The sequence below is a fragment of the Aspergillus flavus genome, chromosome 6 (assembly GCF_009017415.1).
Source record: "Aspergillus flavus chromosome 6, complete sequence".
Taxonomy (NCBI): Eukaryota; Fungi; Ascomycota; class Eurotiomycetes; order Eurotiales; family Aspergillaceae; genus Aspergillus; species Aspergillus flavus.
Genome location: NC_092410.1, coordinates 808,194 through 830,903, shown reverse-complemented (window position 1 = coordinate 830,903; position 22,710 = coordinate 808,194). Strand labels below are relative to the sequence as shown.

The following is a 22,710-nucleotide window of genomic DNA, read 5'->3' as shown; positions in this document are numbered from 1 at the left end:
CATAAACACCGCTAATGTCAAAAGCATGGTCACCTGGATGAAAGAACAGGACAACATCGATGTCCATTTTGGATTCGATGTGAATATGGGATACTTCCTCATTGTCTACGATATGCGCCTCGCTGCCTATATTCCCGACGGAACTGAATTCGACGACGTCCGTTATGCCGTATCCGCAGACGGTACCGGGGCTTATTTCACAGCTTATACTGGGACTCATAGACAGGGACGACGTGTCAGTGTTGAAACGATGAGAAAGCTTTGGAGGGCTTATGGCGTCTATGAAGAAGCGATGCGTGGGCTGGCAATGACTGATCTGGAAAATATTCATGGTATTGAAGATCGTATGTAATAGGATGAAGGAGATGAATGGTCTGCGGGTGCCGATCTATCTGCCTGAAACGATTTGTGCTCTGTCCCGAGTATAAAGGTTAGAAGGTTTTCTGCACATCATGCCATCCAACATTCTTCATTGGGTCATGAACTTTTTAGCCACGGGCAGGTTATGTTTCGATTCTAGTCTACACAAAATTGCATGTTCATTTTCTGACGGCATAAACAGCCCGGACCTCAAAGCTTTTCATCTCGTAAAATTCAAGCGCTTCGTCTAGCCCATCACAGGCCTTCTCTATCACTGAATTCATGGCGTTGTTGCTGTCACCTGCATTATGCTTCCACTCAAAGCAATCACGGTCGTTATTCCAGAATAGCATCGGTCCCTGAGTGCTCTGAAGCTCCCACCGCCGCTGCATCTTTAGGTCATTCATCTCAGACTGTATATCCGACTGCGCATCGGGAATTATGAAGACCTTTTCGAGACTGCAGTAGAAGTGAAAAAGATCCGATAGGGGGATATCATGCTGGAAAAATGCCTCGGGCACGGCGATGCGTGTAAAGGCCGGAGGGGCACAGTTATAATACCCGCTACCGTGGTCCGGTGGAAATACTATTTCATAAGGCTCGTTGGAGAAGTCGTCCCAAGTTTTGAGCGAAATATATAATGTATCATGATCCGGGTCAAATGAGCGTATAACAATAGGGTTTTGTCTGTCTTCGCAGAAGCGTATCTTGAGACCTTGCCCTTGCATCCAGGTTAAGGCGACACCACGGGCTTCAGAGTTAACAAAGAGAAGCGGCACCTCAAATTTCATAGGGTCTAATAAATCGTGGCGGAATTCGTGACATATATTAAGCTGGTCGTTATCATGGCTATAGTCCTCGTCGTCTTCTGTTAGGCGTCGAGTCCGCCAGCAGCCCCGTTTGTAGAAGTATAAAGCTTGCCTGACTTTGTCAGGTAGAGTGTCTCGCCATATTTGGTTGCGGAGCTCTGGGGGAAGATTCGGGAAGAGAGTAAATACAGCTGTAGCCATGGTCTTTATATTTTAGGAAAATGGTTGAAGGGAGCCTTGGAGATTAGAGACCTCGTTTAAACTTGATAAGATTTAGAAAGTAGGCGGCAGCCTTGATTTATAGAGAATATGGAAATCACACGCTAGTACTACTAGGGGGCATAGCCATTAGACTCACGTGCCATCACTTTTACTGTAATGTACCCGAGCAGCTGCAACCAGTACCTTGTTGTACGCATTAGTATTGCTTATATACTATTAAGTATTGACTACGCGCATGGAATTGGCCACCTCGCTTAGTATGATCGGCGCAATGCTAGATGGTAGTGCAGGTGTGATGTCAACTTCATATTTACTATATGACAGCCTCCGAAACCGTCTCAGAGCAATGGTAGAGAGACGGACATAGACCACGATCAATGTCCAGGCATGCTCGTTCTCTGTTACCACCATTCGAATTGTGCAGTCGCCCTATAACCGTTTCATCTGAAGTCGCCTGAGAAGTAAGACCAAGGGGCTTTGGATGTTGCGATTGGGGATGATCTTGTCTCCTAGTTGTTGTATTCATTTGGCCGTCTAGAGTGTGTTTATAGATATGTTTCAATTGAGATTAGGTATGCTAATATTGTGAAAAGTTGCTACGCCCCAGCAGCAGCCACCAACTCCCCAAACCGACTCCCAGCCCCCCTTTCTTTCAGGGCCGCGGGATTACCAACCTCTACCACCTCCCCGCGATCCATCACCACCACTCGATCGAAATCCATGATCATCTCCAGCCGATGGCTCACCGCGATGATCGTGTAGTGTCTGAACTCCGCCCGAATGATCTCCTGCATCATCCGCTCGGTTTCCCGGTCCACGCTGGAGCTGACTTCGTCGAGGAGGAGAATCCCTCCTTGGTCTTGCTTGTCGTACCCCTCTTCCTCGGGGGAGGGAGACGTTGAACGCTGGCGTATCATCGCACGGAGCACCGCCCGCCCCAGCGAGAAGAGCTGCCTCTGCCCGGCACTCAAGGTCCCCGCTGTGACAGGCGCATGCAGCCCCTCTGCCCGCTCCTGGACGAATCCCCACAGCCGGACCGCTTCGAGGACCCGCTGGCACTCCGCCGGGGTTGCGGTGTTGGTCGGGTCGAGGTTCGCGCGGAAGGACGAGCCGTCGGGCAGGAAGACGGCGTCCTGGGGGACAGCGATGAGGCGTTGGCGGAGGGTTGCGCGGTGGATGCGGTGCAATGGGATGTTATCGATCAGGACCGGAGGTTCCTGGTTATGATTGTTGACTGTTGAGGGCAACGGATCGAGGAGTTTCAGCAGGAGTGCAAGGAAGCTGGATTTACCGCTGCCGGTACGGCCGCAGATGGCGACCTTTTCCCCCGGGTGGATGGTTAGAGTGATGTTCTTGAGAGCTAAGGGCGGCTCATTGGTGGCGCCAGAGACGACGGAGAGAGACTCAGACTCAGACACGGTGGTGGATTTGTACCGGGCGGATACACTGCGCAACTCGACCAGCCCCCGATCCGGCCAGTTCGTGTCTGGGACGGTGTCCTCCTCTCCGGGACCGTCGCGGTCCTCTGAAGTCACTGTCTCGTTAAAGGTTTTCAGTCTCGCGATCGCGCCGATGGAGGTCTCTAGTCTGGTGTAGTAAATCACGATCCCGGAAAGGCTCTCACCGAAGGTCATCAGCGAGTACAATGATGCACCGGCGAAGGCCGAGTTTGAATGCAACCGGACGGCCAGCGTCGTCAGGACCGCCGCGATGACCATCACGACGAGGTTGAGGACCAGGTTCAGCCACTCCTGGATCATGAGGAGGAGATACGCCGCGCGCTGGCTCGAGTCCACCAGACGCGCGTTCTTGTGTATATCATCCGGGATGAACCCGAAGGCGCGCAGCGTGGCAATTCCCTTGAGCGTGTCGAGGAAATGTGTGTAGAGCGGACTCTTGGCCTCCAGGTCGAGCAACCGCAGCTGCCGCGACGTGCGGAGGTAGAATTTCTGCACGAAGTAGAGCAAGGCGCCCAGAATCGGGTAGCTGATAGCCAGGTAGACGGACGATGTGAGCATCACCGCTGCTTGCCCAATCGACTGAGATGCGCAAAAGAGGGTGTTGAGGGTAGCCTCGGGGAGTTCGGTGTCGATGAGGTTGAGATCCTGGGAGAAAAGGTTCGTGACCACCCCGGTGTCGGTATTCGTGAAGAAGGAGAGTGTTGCCCGAATCAGGGTGCGTAGGGCTTGCTGGTGGAGATTTGCACCGGCTTTCTTCACAGAGACGATGAAAAGTGTTATTCCCAGGAGGAGGAGGGCGATTATGGCGCAGATCTGCAGGAGGGCATAGATCCCCGCGTAGTAGGAGTTAGAGTGCGCAGGATGGACGGACTCGGTGGCGTCACTCCAGTATGTGAGCCAGATGGTTGGGTAATTGGTGAGCAGACCCCAGAGGGCCGCAAAGAACAGACCACAAGCCGCGACAAACCATCCCATGCTTTTGAGGTATAGCCTATAGACGGTGGCGTCACCAACCTGGCGGGCTGCGGCCACCGCTGGGGCAATTGGGGTGGGTCCTTGAGTGCTGTTAACAGTGATCGCAGGTTCGAGGTTCTTGCGAGCCCCAGTTTGGCCCTTGTGTTCGTAACAAGCACCAGGCTCATCGTCAGCAGTAGTATCCTCGCCCTCCTGCTTTAGTCTCACCTCCAGACGATGAACATAACCCGCACGGGTCGACAAATCGACAAAGGCACCCTGCTCTGCAATGCTGCCGTTTTCGAGAGCGATGATGTAGTCCGCAGTCGGGAGATGCCTGACACTATGTGTGCACAGAACCACCGTCGACCCCCGTCGTCGCAGGAGACCATTCGGTCCAAAGACCTGCCGAAAGACTTGCTCCTCGGTATCAGCATCCAACCCACTGAGCACATCGTCCAGGATCAAAAGGTCTGTAGGTAGGTATAGTGCTCGCGCAAGAGACAGACGCTGCTTCTGCCCGCCCGACAACGCTACACCATCCGACCCGATATTCGTCTGATCTCCCTGGGATAGGGTGGCGAGGTCGAAGCGTAGGGAAGTGGCCTCAATGACTTGGTCATACCGCTTGCGGTCAAAGGGAGTGAATCCGACGATATTCTCTCTGATTGTACCGTTCCAAAGAAAGGCGGTTTGTTCGCAGAAACCGACGTGACGGGGGGAAGTGCTCGTCACGACGCTGCCTTGGCTGAAGGGAATTTCGCCTAGAAGAGCCTTGCAGAATGTGGATTTGCCCGAGCCGACAGGACCGATGACCATCGTCAGGGACGAGGCGGGGACTCTGGTGTTGATATTGTTCAGGATGAACTTGTCTGCTTTCCATCCGAAGTTTGCATCTTGGATGAAGATACAATCCGTATGTTTCAGATCAAGCTGTTTGGAACTCTTCTCCATGCCGAAACTCTGGGTTTCGGCCAGGGACTGCCGATAGTCCTGACGAGGCTCCAATTCCAAAAATGCCTGAATCCGACTCAGGCAGGCTAGGCCCGAAACGAAGTCTGGGATTGACTGAAAAAGCTGCGACAGCGGCTGAGTCAACAGAGTCAGGAACGACAGACTGGTAAACATGGTCGAAGCATTCAGCGTGCTCTGGGCGAAAGCGAACGTCAGCGGAGGGCTGATCAATTGAGGCAAGAATGCGAATATAGCGGCGATTATCATGATTCTGCGGTATCGGGCGCCAGCAGCGAGTTCGTCGACACGCAGCTGCTGCACGTACTCGGCCACGGGACCAGCGAGACCGGATATCTTCAGCGATTTCATGCTGGCGATGACGGTGGCTGTGAGCCCGACTCGTTTCTGGACCCCGGACATCCAGGATCGTTGCGAGTCACCGGTGAAGTTGATCAGGATCCCTAAGCCAACGAAGGAAACTACCACCACGCCAACGGGGGCAATGAACACGGCCCCGAGTTGCCGATAGAGCATCCAGGCGGCGAGGCCTGCCTGGATCATGCTCGCCCACGTCTCGTGCACGCAGCGAAGACCCATTTTGATGCGCTCCATGTCGGTGCTCATCAGTGTCAGCGCAGCGCTATCATCGCCTGATCCCAGCCGGGCTCTTGTGGCGGCTTTGAACGTCTCAGTGACTAGTATGGAGCGGACCATCGTCCGCAGTCGGTGGTGGCAGTACCTAGCGATCGTGTGAGTCACTGGAATATGCCGTAACAGCAGGTATATGCTTACCAGTACAAAGCATACGAGGTTCCAATCCCCGAGTAGATGAGGATGGCAGCGCCGATTAGCCCATATCCCACATTGGGGTCTGGCTCCGAATGGGACAGATACGTCACGAGGCTCTCGATGAAAAGAGGTTGGCAGATGTAGAACGCAATCAAGGCCGCCCTCGGAGGAATAGGCAGGAGCAGTTGCACCCACAATGTACGTACTAGCACCTTCAGAAGGCCGAATTTGTCTCCCTTCAGCTTGGTGTAGTCCATTCTCTTTGCGAATTCCTCATGCTGGGCTTGTGCGCTAAAGGTGCTGTCGAGGGGGTAGAGGCTTTCGATTGTGAAGATGTGTCTATATCCAGCGAAGAAGAGCTTATTCAGCCAGAAGAAGACGCTTAGCGAAAATATCCCGCTCGTCTCCTCAGGACTATGTTTCGTTGCATCCCAGGTCACCCATCTCGTTTTTTGGCAGGCCTCTAATAACAAGATCGTGGTTTTCAGCCCGACCGATGCACAAAATATACTGCTGTAAACGATCTCGGAACCATGGTCCGACGACAGGAACAGAGTTCTTACCCGGGCGATATCGAGGAGAAGGGTGAGAAATAAGTAGCTGTTGAGCAGCATCGATGGTCTAGGGCTGCGGCTGTGATCCACCACACTCACTGTCAGCATGAAAAGGGCCGAGATAAGCTGCAGGACGGAGGAAGCGATCAATATGCGGCTAATGTTAAAGGGCCCGATCGCGGCTAGTATAAGGAGTGCAAGTTCCAAGCCCGCGTAAATTCCGATGGCACTCTAAGCAGTCAGTGGGCTAAAACTGTGCAATCGGAGATGGCATACATACTGTTTTGATGACTTGCAAGACGGGCGCATTCACCACCACGGGCTTGCGCATTTGTGCCATAGTTCGCCATAGCAATGATGGAATAACCAGGACGGAGGGAATAATCGAGAAAAAGAGACTCTCAAATTGAAGATTGAAGTCAAACTGTTCTTGGTTTAGATGGAGTATGTTACCCTCCCCATTAGTGAAGGGCATTTTGAAACAGCGATTCCCGCTCCTCCGAGTCACTATCTCTGGGGCAAAAGAAGTGAAGGAATAGTTTAAGATAAGAGCGAACAAGAAAGACGGGAAGTTGCGTGATAAATACAATCATTAGCGCACGCACTATCGGGCTACAAGGCGCAATAACAGGGATTTCACTTGTCAGCAGCTGTTTTGGCTGTCAGCCGTGAGACTGGCACCTAAACTCAGATACACACGAGGATCTATAAAGACAATGGGACTATCCGCGGGATTGGCCATTGGACAATAGTGGAGATGACGTGATTACATTGCTTCATGACTAGGAAGCTTAGTTCTGGCAGTGTTGCTATTCCGATCGCTTCAATGTCTTGCTACAGCAGACAAACAGCAACCGAGCTGATTCCACCCACTCAATCTAGATGTAAGCGCTACTACGAGCCCGACAGGTCATTAGTACTAGGTAGTTATCTTAGATCCCGATAAGAAACGAGTTAACTTATGCCGGCTTACTCATCCAGTGCCTTAGCCAATAAGAGAGATTCATAGTTGCCTTGTGAATGGGCCCCACTTAACTTATGCACCCTCTATGCTCAATACAGAATTGAGTTGATGGTAGCAACAGTTGCCTACATTAAAACAGAGTAGACCTCTATAACGCTCACAGATTGCTCAGTCAATCTCTTCCTCTACCGCATCGAGGGCTGCCTGTACATCTCCAGGATGTCGGTATCTTGTGCCCTAGTTGACGGGCCGCCCCGTTGATCCCACCACACAACGCCGCACTGAGACCCGCCAGAGCACCTCCAAACTGTTCAACGAGGAGGCCAAGGCATCCAACTCCACCTCGCTTAGTGTCACAAAGGAAATTGTGAGACAATGGCATCGGGAACCGTAGATTCCGCGATTGCTGAGCTCTTGTCCACTTTCAATGAGCTTAACAGTCATGTTGTGGAGGAACTGAGCGAGGAACCAAGTCCTCTCGAGTTTATGCGCTTTGTGGCACGCAACACGCCATTTGTGGTTCGGGGCGGCGCCTCCTCTTGGAAAGCTTGTCAAGAATGGAACTCGGCCTATCTTCTCAAGGCCCTTAAGGATCAGACCGTCAATGTCGCTGTCACCCCTTACGGGTAAGTGCGTTTCTTCATTCAAGAGACGCGACGCTAAATCACGGACCATCTCCAAGTAACGCCGATGCTCCCACACGACATCCCGACCACGAGTCCCCTGTGTTTGCCAAACCCCACTACGAAGATCAACCATTTGACACGTTCCTAGAATATGTTGTCCGCCATGAAACGGACCCCAACTTTCCCCAGGATGCTGAAGTGAGATATGCCCAAACACGTAAGTTCCTCCGGTCTCATACATCCTGTAGTTCACCACGCTAAGCTGATAATCATGCTAGAGAATGATAATCTTCGTGATGAATACATGTCCCTGTATTCGGATGTTCAGAAAGACATCCCATTTGCAAGAATTGCACTTGACAAAGCACCGGATGCTGTCAATTTGTGGATAGGCAACTCCAAATCTGTTACAGCCATGCACAAGGACAACTACGAGAACATCTATGTCCAAGTTCTCGGGAGGAAGCATTTTGTCTTGTTTCCCGCTCTCTGTTATCCTTTTGTCAATGAAAAACCCCTGCAGCCTGCAACGTATGTTCGCACCGAGGATGGACTCGTCCTCCAGATGGATGAGAACGATGAACCCGTTCCCTTCCCCATTTGGGACCCCGATCGGCCTTCCGAGAACACCACTCCATTCTCTCAGTATGCCCAGCCTCTCAGGGTCACTCTGAACCCGGGAGATATGCTATATCTACCAGCAATGTGGTAATTATCCCCTCTGCTGTCCATATATACGAGTACTCACCAGTTTATATCATAGGTACCACAAGGTCTCACAATCCTGTACGGAAGAAGATGAGGGCTTTGTGCTTGCTGTTAATTACTGGTGAGATTATGCTCGATATCTGTTCCCTGAATGTTCTCCTAACCATTTTTAGGTATGACATGGAATTCAGTGGACCGCTTTTCCCCTCGTCGGCGTTCATCCGTGATATCAGCTTAGCAAACACGTCACAAGCAACGCAGAGATCTGACGTATGATAAATAAAAAGCTTGTCAATTAAGTCTATGCCGTTGAACCCTGGGCCCACCATTTCGTCTTCCTCTGATTGTTAATTAGAATATAGTACTAGTAAGGATTACGTTCTTTCGTGGTCGTATAATTCAGTTCCACCCATATCCATGTGAGCGTCCAAGCTCACTCTTAAGGGGAGATGTGGACTGTCAGAGCAGCAACTACACTGATATTATCATGATACCCTCTCTTCTTCTCGTGTTTATGCCACATGTTATGTTGATTAGGACAAAGTGGCCAGAATTTCAAGATCGTGTTTGTTGGACGAAATATCGAAATGAGTCAAGGTTGAAATACATGGATTGTTATATGATAGTATTAAGGTCTCGACATCGTCTATTTTTATCAATAATTGGCTGGTAGCACATTTGGTACCCCGCTAAGCCCCAAAAGCTTATGCACACCCTTCGCTTTCTCCTCAACCCCCAAGAAAGCCATGACCAGTCCACTAGTCAAGTCTCATGTCGATCTCGCTGGGCCCCACATCGTACATGGAAGGCCTTATGTGGACATCCCAGTCATATCTCTGCATTATGTTAGCAGTCTGTGATGGAGGGGGTTGAATATCCCGTGTCTTGGCACGATAACATATACTATAAGTAAGACGGTGATACTTCGATCAATATTTAGGAAAAGGCTAAGAAGCCATCGCCAAGCTCATGCATCATGGTCTTGAAATACATTTTCTGGCTATGGATGGCTGCTACAGCAGTCGTCCCGAAGGAGGAAGCCGACAAGCCCAACTTTATTGTTATCCTCACCGATGATCAAGACCAGCAGTTGGATTCGATGAAATATATGCCCAAGGTGAAGAAGCTATTGACGGATGAGGGGGTCTACTTCAACCACCACTATGCGACAGTGGCGTTGTGCTGTCCTGCCCGGGCGAGTTTGTGGACAGGCAAAGCAGCACACAACACCAACGTGACCAACCTCAGACCCCCATATGGTGAGATCACAGCCTCAACTGGTCATCTGATTGCAATTTCACTAATATCAATAGGTGGATACCCCAAGTTTGTGGAAGAGGGATGGATATCCAAGTGGCTCCCAGTGTACATGCAGAAATCCGGCTACAAGACATACTTCACCGGCAAGCTGATGAACAATCATAATGCCAACAACTACATGAATGGGTTGAAAGAGATGGGGCTTGACGGACATGACTTCATGATCGAGCCAAGTGAGATTGTTTGTTTCCTTCAAAAGCTCTACCATCACTTATTGAAACAGGAACCTATCAATACACCAACACGACGATTCAACACAACTTTGAAAAGCCTAGGAGCTACCCCGGCGTGTACGCTACCGACCTCCTAGCTAATAAGTCAATGGCATGGATGGACGACGCAGCAAAGGAAAAGAAGCCATTCTTCCTCGCAATCAACCCGGTCAACCCGCACAACAACTACCAATGGGGCAAGGGTTGGACCAAACCAGTTCCAGCAAACAGACACGAGGGAACATTCCCCGATGCCAAAGTTCCTAGAAGTGTTTCCTTCAACCCGGACAGGGTAAGTGATTCATCTCGCGGTTTCAATCGCATAACTAACTCAAGGTAGCCAAGCGGTGCGGCCTGGGTCCACGAGTTACCGCAACTGTCCGATGCCGCCATCAAGGACAATGATCTATATTACCGTCGTCGCTTACAAGCCCTCCAGGCTGTTGATGACCTGGTTGAGACAACCATTGGCACTCTGAAACGCCATAAAATGCTGGATAACACCTACATCATATACACCAGCGACAATGGCTTCCACATTAGCCAGCATCGATTGATGCCCGGGAAACGCTGCCCATACGAAGAAGATGTCAACGTCCCAATGATCATCCGTGGCCCGGGTATCCCCAAGGGCAAGACAGCCGACATCGTCACTTCCCACTTGGACATCGCTCCTACTATTGTGGAATGGGCAGGCGGCAAGGGACCGGGCGACTTTGACGGCTCTGTGATTCCAAAGGAAGGAACCACAATCCCCGACGAGCCATGGGAGCATGTCGAGGTTGAGCACTGGGGAGCTGTCTCGGATAAGAGAGATATTCCTCTGAGCGGAAAAGTAAATACCTACAAGGCTATCCGAGTGATTGGAGATACATATAACCTTTTCTACTCCGTATGGTGCGAGGGTGACCATGAAGCCTACGACATGTCGGTAAGTAATCACACACCTTTTTACTATCGAATGTATACCAACAAGCAACAGGCCGATCCCCATCAGATGAACAACCTGTACAATTCCACGGAGAAGATCCTTGGTGTCTCGATGAAGAAGCTTGAGCACCGTCTAGATGCGCTGACACTTGTCCTGAAGACATGCAAGGCCAAGACCTGCCAGAGTCCTTGGGAAGCATTGCATCCAGACGGGAAGGTAAAGACTCTTGTCGATGCGTTGGACTCTAAATACGACGAATTTTACAACAAGCAGAACAGGGTGAAATTTAATGAATGCTCCAGGGGATACATTGTCTCGAATGAATATCCGATCAAGTACCACATCTATGGAAATCATTCGTCTGTAGATGCTCGTGATGTAGAGGCATTTGGACATTACGGAATGTTTTGATCAATGACTGGTTATTGGGAGGGTGGAGCATTTAACCAGTATAGTAAATCTTTTAAAAAATAAATTATATAACTTTAAAGATATTAAAAAAGTTCAATTTGAAGATATTAAATAATAAGACAACAAATAATCGGCTATATATATAGGAAAGAAGGTAATAAATATAAAGCTTTTTGGTTTATTGATGCCCTAACTTGAAATCAACAGGTCTTATTGGTAGAATTCTGATCCCAGATATTTCGTTGGATAAAGCAGCAATGGAGCACAGGGCATGTATATATATAAAGACAACATTAAGGAGGCATATGATATCGCATTAGCAAATGGAATGGATCTCAGACAGATATACAAAGGACCAAGACCCAGAATTCTTTATCAATCAGGGAGTGATAGTTGAGATAACCCGTTCTTTCGTTGGAAAAATCCGAAGTAGTCAGAAAAACGTGACGAGTCTGCTCCTAAAGTTATGCTGTGAGAAACCCTGGCATATCTACTAGTGAATGGTCACGTACTGTATGCAGGCGCTGTCAAGACCGACGCCAATCAGACGCCGCCACACCTTCACCAGTAAAGTAAAAACAAAAGAAGAAAAAGTGAGGGGTGACACCTACTATATTACATTATCTTACCCCTGCTTCTACTAGGTATTCTCTCCTTGCCCTTATTGAGCAAAATAACACCTTCCAGAGTTGACAACGTGCACTAGGCAACAATGATGGACCAGCCAAGCCATATTATCGATCCAGATGGCGAAGTGATCATACTATTGCGCAATACGACTCTCCAAGGGCCTACTGTTGAAGAGGCTGTTGAAGAGGCTGTCGAAGTGCCTGTTGATGTGGCTGTCGATGTAGCTGCCGAAGAGCCTGTCCGAGCGCAAATCGAAACTGACCTCGTCCGTGAGTCGCTGGACGAGGCTTGTTTCCGCATCCAAGTCTCCGCGAAGCATCTAATTCTTGCGTCCCCTGTTTTCAAGAAAATACTTACCGGTGGTTGGAAGGAGAGTGTTACTTACCTGCAAAAAGGCTCAGTCGAGATAACTGCAGAAAGCTGGGATATTGAAGCACTCTTGATTCTCCTTCGTGCTATTCATGGTCAACAATACCATGTACCACAAAAACTCACTTTCGAAATGCTTGCCAAGGTCGCTGTCTTAGTTGACTTCTATGACTGCAAGGAGGCAGTGTATATTTGGACGACTATATGGATCGACGCTCTAGAGGAAAAGATTCCCAAAATCTATTCTCGAGATCTACTTCTGTGGCTATGGATCTCTTGGGTTTTCCAACTACAAGCCCAGTTCAAAGAATCAACATCGACTGTTATGTCTTGGAGTGACGGCTGGATCGACGATTTTGGGTTTCCTGTCCCTTTTAAAGTCATGGGTAAGGGTAAGCAGATCCTCAAGGTGCTTTATCTCTAATATGATTATAGAAGCAATGAATAAACACAGAGAGGAGGCTATCAGTAACCTGGTCACGCTTCTTCATGACACACGCGAGGCATTCCTAAGCGGTACTCGAGGGTGTTGCTTTGAGTGCAGCTCAATCATGTATGGAGCCCTGACAAAGTATATGCGGTCAGTTGATCTATATTTGCCGAGACCTGAAGCACCATTTCCAGGTTTGAACTATAAAGACCTAGTGAAGAAGGTACTGTCATTCAAGGTGCTACGGTGGACTACTCCGAGTCAGGGTTATAGTTCCGGCTACCGGCACAGCTGTTCTGACTCGTCCTTTAAAGAACTCTTTGAGATGTTGTTGAGTGATACCATTCAAGGTCTTGATTTACATGATCTTATTCCTTGAAAGGAGGCGGTCTTTCAGTTGCTCGATTACTGATTCTAGAATCCATAGTCGTTTAGGGCTTGGAAAGACCTATATAAAGAATGGGGGTGTTAGCCATCATTTTCAATATTAATTTTGTATGTCCTTATATTCTATGTATAATTTAGGCAGTTCCGGTGATTGTATGTTTGCCACTCTGGAGTGTTACATTTCCATATATGTCTTTCTTGAATGGAGAACAAATAAAGAAGCCAAGAAGCCAACAGTGATATACCGGTACTTTCGACTTGAACATTTTTGGGACTTATCCATTCCCTGAAAACATAACAATAGGAACGTTGACAGGCTATATCAGGTGAACATCTCCTAGAACAAAAGAAAACAGTCATCTTCTCATATCAGCTGCTGGAAAATGGAAGGAAAGCAGGTACATACCGGATCCTTCAATCTCAACTTACAGGAATTCTGTATTCCCCGGCTGAATGTCTATGGAGACAACATCTCTGCCAATGACCCCAATACACGCAGAGCAACTAGAACGTAGATGGAGACTAGTTGTGCTTATTCCTTGTAGCTACGTGACGTATACAACATTCTTGGGAAAATAGCTACAGAGAAAACTATACAGTCAATGATGCTAGCTAATCTGTGGTGATACCCATTCACTAAGGGAGCTCTGTCCCATGATTCCGGATTATATCTGTAGACTTGGAATGTTACGCGAGAGACTGAGGGTTAGTTCCGTCATATATCCTCATGACAGGCCTGTCTTCACTATATATGGCTGGGTGAAAACCTGTGACCTTGCATGTATCACTATCTGGAACTGTGATGGTCGTTCACAGTACCATCTGATAACTTTGCAACTTGACCGGTCAGATTCGAAACGCAACTGATTCAGAATGTAAGTCTATATGAGTGGAGCTTGAAGCTCAAATCAGACAGAGACTTGATTGGTTGACGGTAGATACAGCTTGGCCATCATCGAAATGACTGACAATCGTCAAAATGAGGACTCAAATGCTAGAAAGGCAGACATAGGTATTGTGCTAACCCGGGCCGAAATCGTGAGACTCAGCAACGCCGGCCAGAAGAGCAAAGACAAGAGGGTAGCGCTTGATCCTGGTCTGCAGGCAATGATGGCAGCTGGGGATTCTGCCAAGCAAAACAGGACGATAAAGCAATACGGAAAGGAGGATAGGATGAAGCAGCGTGAGGGAGAACAGGACTGCACAAAGCTCCTCCCGAAGGAAACTGGAGAGCTGAAAGGGCAGGGTTCTGAAAGAGGCGCTGACCCATAGCCTTTGTTGCTGAGCTTATTATAACCCTTTCCAACCCCTGACCATGTTGGATGCCATAGTCCTTCTTGTCTTCCAACCCCCGCTGTGAAATGCTCACAGTATCCTTATCCTAGAACGCATCTTGCTTCGCACTTCTCTCGGTGAATCTCGGCTGAAGACACTTGTCAAAGAGTGAACATAAAAAGCAATACCCATGATATGTGATAGTTTCAATGCCATCCGACGGTTATCACTGTAGCTATAATGTTGGTATTGCTTCTCCTCCGCTCTTCTGACCGACACTGCTGAGCCCCATGACCTCAGCCGGGGTTAGCACAATACCTATACCTGCCTCCCTAGCCTTTCGATCCTTCTTTTGTCATCAACCTCAAGCCTTTATATCGATTAAAGGCATCTTTCCCTTTGTGTCTTTTCATACCCAATCAATATGTAACAAGCACCAAGCCTTCCACCTCCTAATATCTCCCTTCCACCCTGGTGACGAGCATATCGCGGTGGGACCAGAAACTTAATATATGAGGGGCTCTTTTCGATCATAGTTGACTATAGAAGCAGGTCAGTCGCTGACAGCGGCAAGGATAGCAGGGATCCATCCAGCCTCGGCGGGGGACAAACCAAAACGTTAAAGTCGGGGATTGCAAGGTTCAGTCACTTCAATCCAGCTACTCTTGCTGTTGAGGAGAGTAGGACATTAGGTTTTCTCCTGGTAGTGACTAAGTTGATGGAGGGTATTCGCTTCTCTCTCCTTGGTGGAATAGTATGCTAACTCTCCGCCAAAGGATGTCGTTATTTTTGACAAGAGGTGTCAGATTAAGGAGAAAAGAAGGTATTGTCTGTTGTGGGGAGAAGTGGGTTTTATAAAGGTACGAAACAAAGCATAAATCTATGGCCCTGGTACAACCCCAACTGCCTCTGAGACTCGGCCTGCGAATCAGGTTCTTTTCTGAGAGAATGTAGTAGCTGCTATTCTGTCATTCACCTTTGACAGACATAGAATGGTGGGGATTGGAAGAGTGGGTGGAGAAGGAAACGCTTCTAAGCTCAGGTGGCCATGCTCTTTGTCAAAGAATAAGCACGGAGCTGGAGTCTTCAATGTCCTAAAATAATATAAATACCATTTGCCCACTTAGCAGAACTAGCTGCTATTATATGATGCTATTCATCAATCCACACAATGGATGCATGGATCCATCGTAGTACTTCCTTCAAAGCACTGCCCACCACATAGGAGCCTAACTGGAATCTAAAGCGGCAAACCCGACTCAAAGAACCATTTCTTCAACTGCTCAATACCCTCGTTATCCTTATACACCTTCTCTGCCTTGCCATCGAGGACCTCTTTCAAGTAGCTCCTGAAGCTCCTCGGTTCAAAATCCGGATACAACTCCCTGGCATCCAAGTAACCCAAATACTTCGCATACTCCGGCCGGTTGTCACCACGGATGGCTTTACTGAGGAAATACTGGAACATGGTCAGTGCAAGACGGGTGGGTATATTTTCTGGTTCCTTCTCAAGAGTCTCTTTGAAGGTCGCAATGGCCGTTTCAATTGTCTCAGCGGACACGTAGGTGCGCTCTATCTTTTCGCCGCTCATCTCCTCCATCATGTCAAAAATCTCGTTCTGAGTCAGCACGTCGGACCATGTGTAGACTGATCGATTGAGGGTGCGGGGGTCGGCGATAATGCGCGCGACGAAGGGGCCTATGTCACGAAGGTCGGTGAGGAGGTTTGGTGCGTTGCCGCCTGCGTGGATGGTTGTGTTGGGCGCATACATGGAGGCGTAGTCTACGCGGCCGGATGGAACAGTTGGAAAGGAGATCTGGTGCCAGAATCCGACGTCGATGATGGTGTAGGGGAGGTGAAGCTTGCGGATATGTTGGTATATCGCTTCTTTCTGTGGTATAGCTGTTAGCGACTTTCCTGTAATCCAGGTCGTTGTTTGACACGAAAGGGGCTATCTTCCGTTGCTGGAGGCCAATCCTGAAGCTCAACATGGGTTAAATGGGTAGAAATACCTCATCTCTCAGACGGAACACACCACCCGGCGGACACACGGTGATAAATGCGCACGGGACAAACCGCTTCACGCCGGCCTGCTTCGCAGCGGTGACTAGATTCTCCTGAGCGTGCATGCTCAAGGCATCGATAGCACTAATCACAACATCGAAGTCACGGAGGATGCTAGCTAGATCATCCACCGGGCCGGTGATATCGGCAGCGATGATCTTCACATCCCGTTCGGCCACAGCCTTCACTTTCGGTGTTCCAGCTGACGAAGGACGAACCAACGCAGCGACTTCCTGAGTAGCGAAATGATGTTAGTGCTAGAAATAGACATGCCGGTTTGACGGATCTCCTCGCATACATATTCGCCGTGCTCAAGGAGTCCATTAAGGATAGAATTGCCTGTCTGGCCGGTGGCACCCAGGAGGAGTACGTGTTGGGACATTATATCGAACTGATTAATACGGAATGCTGTATTAGGCTTGGATATTTTCGATCAAGCGAATTTGAGTGTTATCACTTCCATGGCGACCAGATAGAAGCCCTTTTTATTGCCTCTATTTGGACGTTAGGAAGCATTTGTCAGTCGAATATCTGTTTTAATAAGCAGATAACAAATCAAACCAGCGGATGAGTCTTGATATACTCTCGGTTTAGTTATGATACTTGATCCGAACCGAAGGACTGTTCGGATGCCGGATGCATAGATCCCGCGACACGGAATCCATCTACCGAGATCCCCGCATGAGCTATAGCTTTCATCTGAGGTTAGTCGAATCGCGCAATCTAAGTGGGTTTGCTGTCGGCAAGTTAACGATATAAGATACGGAAGAGATTCCATTTGCTCCGAGGCACAAAATGTGGCTAAATAAGGGTACGCAAAGCTTGACATAGCTCATACACCATAAGACAGGATAGAGACCCAGGTATCGGTGCTGTGGAATCTGCAAGATGATGAAGGAATAAAGAAAAGAAATTGAGTAAATAATTGAACATAAACAACGCGTTTATCAATCCAACGATGTGTTTCCTACTACATGACCCGCATATCAGGTGGAGAGCACAACATATACCTTTTCAGTTGATTGAGGATATATGCGTTCAACAACACACACTTCTGTATATCTTCCATAACTTACTCAGCGACAACAAAGCCAACTATTTCATTTGAAGTTATTCCAGTAAGGACAGTCAACGATATAGCCCTTAAAGGTACCGTACCTTAGGTATACTACAACCCGGAAGTGGGTCCTGAAGGGAGGGCCATAGCGTGTTAGGACAAGATCGTCTCGGTGGAGAGCATGGGATACCCGAAACAGCATTTGATCGATGCTCGACATCAGGAGTGGGTCAGGATACAAAATTCTTTGGAGAAGTGGGTACTGTCACGAAGTGAATAGGACATTTTATCCCGCTCCAACGCAAGAATTCTGTAGATCAGTGGTCCGCTAGTCTCAGGTACTGCAGGTCATAATTATACCAGAAACAATTGTTCATACCAAGTCGATGTTGTTTATTGATTTTAACGTGCCTAATCGTTCAGGAGTAGAAAGGACTTACTGGTCTTTCTCCCTTGAGGCGATAAAACAATGACGCGACTCTGAGTTCAGTGCCCGTGCCCAGACAAGTTGATCGCTATCCCATCAGGGTCCGTTGGGAGTGATCGACAGCTTAGTGTATGTGCCAAGGGGCCCGGATGTGGTGCAGGGCTCTACTATAACCAATTAAATGTGGACGGCCGGGTTGTTACGACTACTCGGGACGCGGTCATGGATCATAGTCAAGATTTATGCAAGGAGATACATTGTCGGACTTGGCTTTCGTCAGTCACTTGCAAAGTAACTTCCAAAAGATTATGATGTTTTCCCTTATGATGTGAACACTGCAGTTCAGAATAAGCTCCTTGCAGCCCTACTGTACGATTTATTTTGAAAGCATCAGTGAACCTTCATCAGTCAAAGAAAGCCAATGCATTATCAAACCTCCCCAGGTGCAATAGTGAAAGCCATGCTGAGGCTTTATTGGCGTTCAATAATCTAACCTGCCTGATTCTAGACTCTCAAGTGAAGCAAGAAGTACTTGAAGTATATACAGCGATGAAGAAACGTAATGTACACAAATGATGAGACGTCTATAAAAATGTCGTAGTGGAAGAAAGAAAATAGGAGTCGGCTGCGTGCAAAAGATAAGCCCTGCCGAGGGCGAAGTCACTTCTCTATTCCCCTTGTTGCCGAATGGTGAAGATATCTGTTGAATAGATCGTGTGAATAGGTGGGCTTATGCTACACCTCGTGCAGCTAGGCAATCGCTATACTTATGTCAATTGTGCAGACTTCGCCACCGCCCGCTAAAACGACCTCTGGCAGCTCGGTGAATCCCCTGCATCCGGGTATGATATTCCATCGACTGCCGTGGGGCTCTTTGTGACTTAACAATGATCATCCTGGGATGTGCTATTGAGAAAGCCTTGCCCTCTGATTATGAGCAATGTTGACAGTTTGTGGATGGTCAGCCGAGTCGATCACGATCGACACATGCTAACAAGATTTTTCGCACGTGGCACATTGATTCCCGAGGTTTTACCTTCAGCCTGTTCTCCTGGTACCATCCAGTTGCTGATATGGCAGAGCTGTTTCTCCGACTCCCAGGTCCAAGCCAGACAAGACTTTGAGTAGTTCTGGCATATCTGGATACATCTCTGAGCTGTTGAAACTTCATTGACGGTCATGGTTGATTCATCCAGGCCTCCGACGTGGTCCCAGTCCTTTCGGCCTGACTCGAGTACCGGCGAGTCCAGAGAAGGGGCACCGTAGATATCCCATAAGTCAATCCAAAGAAGAACTTCATCTGTATGCTGGAACCTCCGACCGACATTTATCATTTCTGAAGGAGTTAAACTATGGAAAGAGATGATCGGCGCGCACAAGCGGTCTTCTGTGACCCTTATGGCTCGAGGTGGGCCCCCATTGAAAAAGATGACGTATCGTTCGTCGAGATAGATACCTAATTTGAGCAATGTCGTCGCGAGAAGTTTATCGCCCCACGTTTCTTCGAGAGACTCTAGATGGGCCGAGGTAACCACTTCGCGGTGCGAGAAAAGAAGACGCATTGTGGCTTGGGATAGGATCACGGAGGATCCTCCATGTGCAAAGCGGCCTTTGTAGTCCCCTACCGCGTTGCCAACGTATAGGGGTACTTCAGGATCAAGATGTTCTAGTAACAGCTTGAGGGCGGGCTGCATGAGATACGTATCGTCGTCTGCCATAATGTACCACTTTTTATCCGGCATCTGGTCATAGCATAATTCAAGGCCGGAGATAAACTATTACATGTCAGCCTTCCACGTCGACTAATGAGGTATCACATCGATGTGAGACGGAACGGAAGTTTAAGAATCAGGGCTAGGTACCTTTAGAGCGTCCAGTTCCCACCCGAACGACTTCGATAGTTCCTTTGCGATGTCCACATCGCCGTTGGAGATGGCAGTGCTTAAGTTAGAATGCTTCATCAGTCGTGGGTGCGCCAGTTCTGCAGACAAGTATCCCTTTTCCAGCATCCAAGCCACGAGGTCAGAAACTGGTAGGCGCCGGCCATTGTAGTTAAAAAGTTGTCCTGAGGGTGTCGCGAAGTCGCCAACAAGAAGGAGGTTGTTGAATTTGTCGTGCTCGTGAGCTTCCAACCAAGCGGCAATGCGATCCTTTGTCCCAAATCCCGATTTCATCAACACAGCAACATCGTCCGATAGCACAATTGGGAAAGTTGAGCGTTCTGAGAACCACCAACGGCCCCCAAGGTAAGAGGTGAGGGCGGTACCAAAGGCTGTAACATTAAAGCGAGCCGATAGCCGGATAGGGTGGTCGTAGGGTAGAACGATCCACAGCAGAAGCACAAGTGCTAGGAGGTATAGGAGCACCCGCACGGGGCGAGACGCACGTTGCCGCCATATTTTCATACCGACGGACTTCAGGGGTGAAGTGTCATGAAGTGGAGGTAGGTAGGAATCAGGCAGCAGAACTGGGCGTTGATACCTACTCAAGTAGTAGGACTAGCGAACAGCTGACTACGCAGACAGTGAAGGGTTGAATGCCTTGGTAGTGAGAAACCACAGCCAATCGTTATGACATAAAGATGAGTGGTTAACATCGAAGAGCTACTCCGTAAAAGAAAAATAGATTAAAAAGGCTTAAAAAAAGAGACCGTCGCCCCCCACTCGGATCTCCGTCGAGGGGAATTTGGAACAAGTCAAACAGTCAAACGATGGGTTAAATTTGAGACATTCCAGCTGTTTTCGCGTTAGCATTGTTGCAAGCGTCTTGGCTTTCCTCAGCCTCTCCGCTTCTATTTCTGGTTTTCTCCAGCATTGGATAAATACATGGTTGTCATCATAATGGGTTTTCTAGGGCATAAGCATCCAAAAGAAATTTTCTTTTGAACAAATAAAAAAGGGCCCAAGATCGACAAAAGGAAGGGAGTGCCACCCGTGTACCCGGGAACACGTTCAGGGCGATTCCAGTTCGTCTGGGTTTGGGTTTGGGACTAGTCCCCAAGTGGATCAGGGCAATGGATCGGTCACGGGGTTTTGTGGCTGGGCGTGGGAGACTGCGAGTATGGTTTGTTTGCACATATGACACCGCCATCTCTCAGAAACATGAATAAGCCGAACGGCAATCGTTCAGCCTCTAGGTCTTATAGACGGAGTACTCCGTATATATACATCTATTTGATAGGTCAAAGTTACACGACTCTTGTGCCTAGAGTGGTCTGATTGGAAACTATGTAAGCTTATCCTGCAAGTACTCTGCAATGTGTCAAATTGAGGTGTAACTCCGAATCTATCCTCCTTAGTAGGAGGCCATATCACAACCGAACGGTCTTGGCAAGTCATGTATCGCATTCCAGACCACTTGTCTGGGCAGGTATTCTTAGGACCTGGAAAGTAGGTCAGGCCATGGATGCCCTGATTGGTGGGCCTCTTCCAAGCCGGATGGGGTAAATACCTTTACCACCTATGAAGTCATCGGGGGGCGCCGGGCTGTGCGCGAGTGATTTATGGGCTTATCACGTCCAACTCTCCGCTTGATTATAAACAAAGCTGCCTTCCCCGCAATCGCAGCACCTCAGAACGCAGGGCAGCCCAATTCCCCCTCCAACCGCCAGCAGCACAATGTCCACCACCTACGTACTACCACCCCTGCAAGCTCCGTTGGCTACCGGATGCTCTCCCCGGATTCGCAGAGTTCTGAAAGCTCCCCAGCGCCCGATCGCTCTTCGAAGAGAATATATGACCGAAGCTAAATCTCTCCTCACATTTCGACCCCAAGGTGACCCAAAATCTGCGATTGGTTATAGCATCCAAGACGATGACGGTATAGTTCTGTTCACAGCCTCCGGTCGGAAATTCAACGACCGCCCGTGTCGGGAGTTCAGAGATTCCTCGGGCCTCCCTTTGTTCGAGATCTACAGAAAGTCCTTTAGGAATTCCTGGTCCATCTCCCTGCCGGGGAGTAGTAGTGCGAAGATAGCCACCGTTAGTCCGCGACGAACGTCTGGTATATCTGGTTGGGGCGATTTCACCATCACATTCGACAACGTCGCAGCCTTCGAATCCAAGCGTAAGGAGGATAAGGAACTATCCCTAGAGGTCCAGAGTCGCGGGAATGTTTTAGCATTATATGATATTGTGGATGGTGATAGGAAGGTAGCGGAAGTGCGCGAGAGTATACAACACAACGAGAAGTTGGCCTTGATGAAGCGCTTTCCTAGTTCTAAGCATGGCTATCGACCGGTCCTGGATATCATCATAACTGCGCACGTCGATCAATCACTAGTATGTAACTTGCGCAAACTTAGCGATGGAAAATTGGCTGACTGTGTCTCTAGATTGCGGCTGTTGCAGTTATCATATCCGACACGGTTTTCTCTGCGAATGTTTGATCGATGACTTTATGACAACGGGAATTGGAGATAACACTAACTCTGAAACTTCCTCCTTAATATATGGCTGCTACTGCCTTAAGGAGTCCAAAAAGCTGTGCGTAAATGGCGGCTACACCACCTGCTACCTGCTCAACGCTTACTTCTGCCCAACCTGGCGACACTCATTAAACGCGATGACCTGAACTCACTGATGATTTCCCATATCTACTACAACATAAGTATGTTGGTTAGCTCCGTCTGTAACATTCCTATCATTTGCCTACACGAATGAGAGTTACTGCGTGAGATGAATGTAAATAGTTAGCTCACTAAATGAATGATGACTGATATGACCAGCACACTGCTCGAGACTTTCGTTCTCTTTATCTTGACATAGGCTATAGTTCTATGCTCACTCAGGCTAACCA

The 22,710-nt window shown here is 48.7% G+C and overlaps 10 protein-coding genes across 10 annotated transcripts; 6 read left to right on the top strand and 4 right to left on the bottom strand.

Annotated features, from left to right (window-relative positions):
• Positions 1-25: 25 nt before the first annotated feature.
• Positions 26-352, top strand: F9C07_8146 (uncharacterized protein; the record flags this gene model as incomplete). Its single annotated transcript, XM_041286960.2, has 1 exon — positions 26-352. The coding sequence occupies one exon, from the start codon at positions 26-28 to the stop codon at positions 350-352; it is 327 nt and encodes a 108-aa protein (XP_041149514.2).
• Positions 353-539: 187 nt separating this feature from the next.
• F9C07_8145 (uncharacterized protein) lies at positions 540-1,370 on the bottom strand (the record flags this gene model as incomplete). The annotated part of the gene is made up of 1 exon (XM_041286964.1): positions 540-1,370. One exon carries the CDS (start codon positions 1,368-1,370, stop codon positions 540-542), a length of 831 nt encoding a protein of 276 aa, XP_041149515.1.
• Positions 1,371-1,580: 210 nt separating this feature from the next.
• F9C07_2285904 (multidrug resistance-associated protein) lies at positions 1,581-6,713 on the bottom strand. Its single transcript, XM_041294220.2, has 3 exons — positions 6,383-6,713; positions 5,552-6,333; positions 1,581-5,498 (listed from the first exon to the last, which is right to left on the bottom strand). Exons 1-3 carry the CDS (start codon positions 6,575-6,577, stop codon positions 1,988-1,990), a joined length of 4,488 nt encoding a protein of 1,495 aa, XP_041149516.1. The 5' UTR covers positions 6,578-6,713; the 3' UTR covers positions 1,581-1,987.
• A 728-nt stretch (positions 6,714-7,441) lies between these two features.
• On the top strand, positions 7,442-8,676 carry F9C07_8143 (putative pla2g4b; the record flags this gene model as incomplete). Its single annotated transcript, XM_041294215.1, has 5 exons — positions 7,442-7,692; positions 7,749-7,909; positions 7,971-8,400; positions 8,456-8,521; positions 8,574-8,676. The coding sequence occupies 5 exons, from the start codon at positions 7,442-7,444 to the stop codon at positions 8,674-8,676; spliced, it is 1,011 nt and encodes a 336-aa protein (XP_041149517.1).
• Positions 8,677-9,376: 700 nt separating this feature from the next.
• On the top strand, positions 9,377-11,274 carry F9C07_8142 (putative sulfatase-1, sulf-1; the record flags this gene model as incomplete). The annotated part of the gene is made up of 5 exons (XM_041294216.1): positions 9,377-9,659; positions 9,714-9,893; positions 9,944-10,224; positions 10,273-10,863; positions 10,915-11,274. The coding sequence occupies 5 exons, from the start codon at positions 9,377-9,379 to the stop codon at positions 11,272-11,274; spliced, it is 1,695 nt and encodes a 564-aa protein (XP_041149518.1).
• A 113-nt stretch (positions 11,275-11,387) lies between these two features.
• Positions 11,388-13,566, top strand: F9C07_1734253 (uncharacterized protein). Its single transcript, XM_041294226.2, has 2 exons — positions 11,388-12,659; positions 12,709-13,566. The coding sequence occupies exons 1-2, from the start codon at positions 11,987-11,989 to the stop codon at positions 13,080-13,082; spliced, it is 1,047 nt and encodes a 348-aa protein (XP_041149519.1). The 5' UTR covers positions 11,388-11,986; the 3' UTR covers positions 13,083-13,566.
• Positions 13,474-14,362, top strand: F9C07_8140 (uncharacterized protein; the record flags this gene model as incomplete). Its single annotated transcript, XM_071511734.1, has 2 exons — positions 13,474-13,601; positions 14,029-14,362. The coding sequence occupies 2 exons, from the start codon at positions 13,474-13,476 to the stop codon at positions 14,360-14,362; spliced, it is 462 nt and encodes a 153-aa protein (XP_071367695.1).
• A 621-nt stretch (positions 14,363-14,983) lies between these two features.
• F9C07_1737099 (uncharacterized protein) lies at positions 14,984-17,113 on the bottom strand. Its single transcript, XM_041294221.2, has 3 exons — positions 16,728-17,113; positions 16,378-16,662; positions 14,984-16,256 (listed from the first exon to the last, which is right to left on the bottom strand). The coding sequence occupies exons 1-3, from the start codon at positions 16,809-16,811 to the stop codon at positions 15,606-15,608; spliced, it is 1,020 nt and encodes a 339-aa protein (XP_041149520.1). The 5' UTR covers positions 16,812-17,113; the 3' UTR covers positions 14,984-15,605.
• A 1,156-nt stretch (positions 17,114-18,269) lies between these two features.
• F9C07_2285900 (uncharacterized protein) lies at positions 18,270-21,392 on the bottom strand. The gene is made up of 2 exons (XM_041286963.2): positions 19,776-21,392; positions 18,270-19,688 (listed from the first exon to the last, which is right to left on the bottom strand). The coding sequence occupies exons 1-2, from the start codon at positions 20,316-20,318 to the stop codon at positions 18,888-18,890; spliced, it is 1,344 nt and encodes a 447-aa protein (XP_041149521.1). The 5' UTR covers positions 20,319-21,392; the 3' UTR covers positions 18,270-18,887.
• Positions 21,393-22,665, top strand: F9C07_2285899 (tubby C-terminal-like domain-containing protein). The gene is made up of 2 exons (XM_041294235.2): positions 21,393-22,193; positions 22,247-22,665. Exons 1-2 carry the CDS (start codon positions 21,531-21,533, stop codon positions 22,298-22,300), a joined length of 717 nt encoding a protein of 238 aa, XP_041149522.1. The 5' UTR covers positions 21,393-21,530; the 3' UTR covers positions 22,301-22,665.
• Positions 22,666-22,710: the final 45 nt, after the last annotated feature.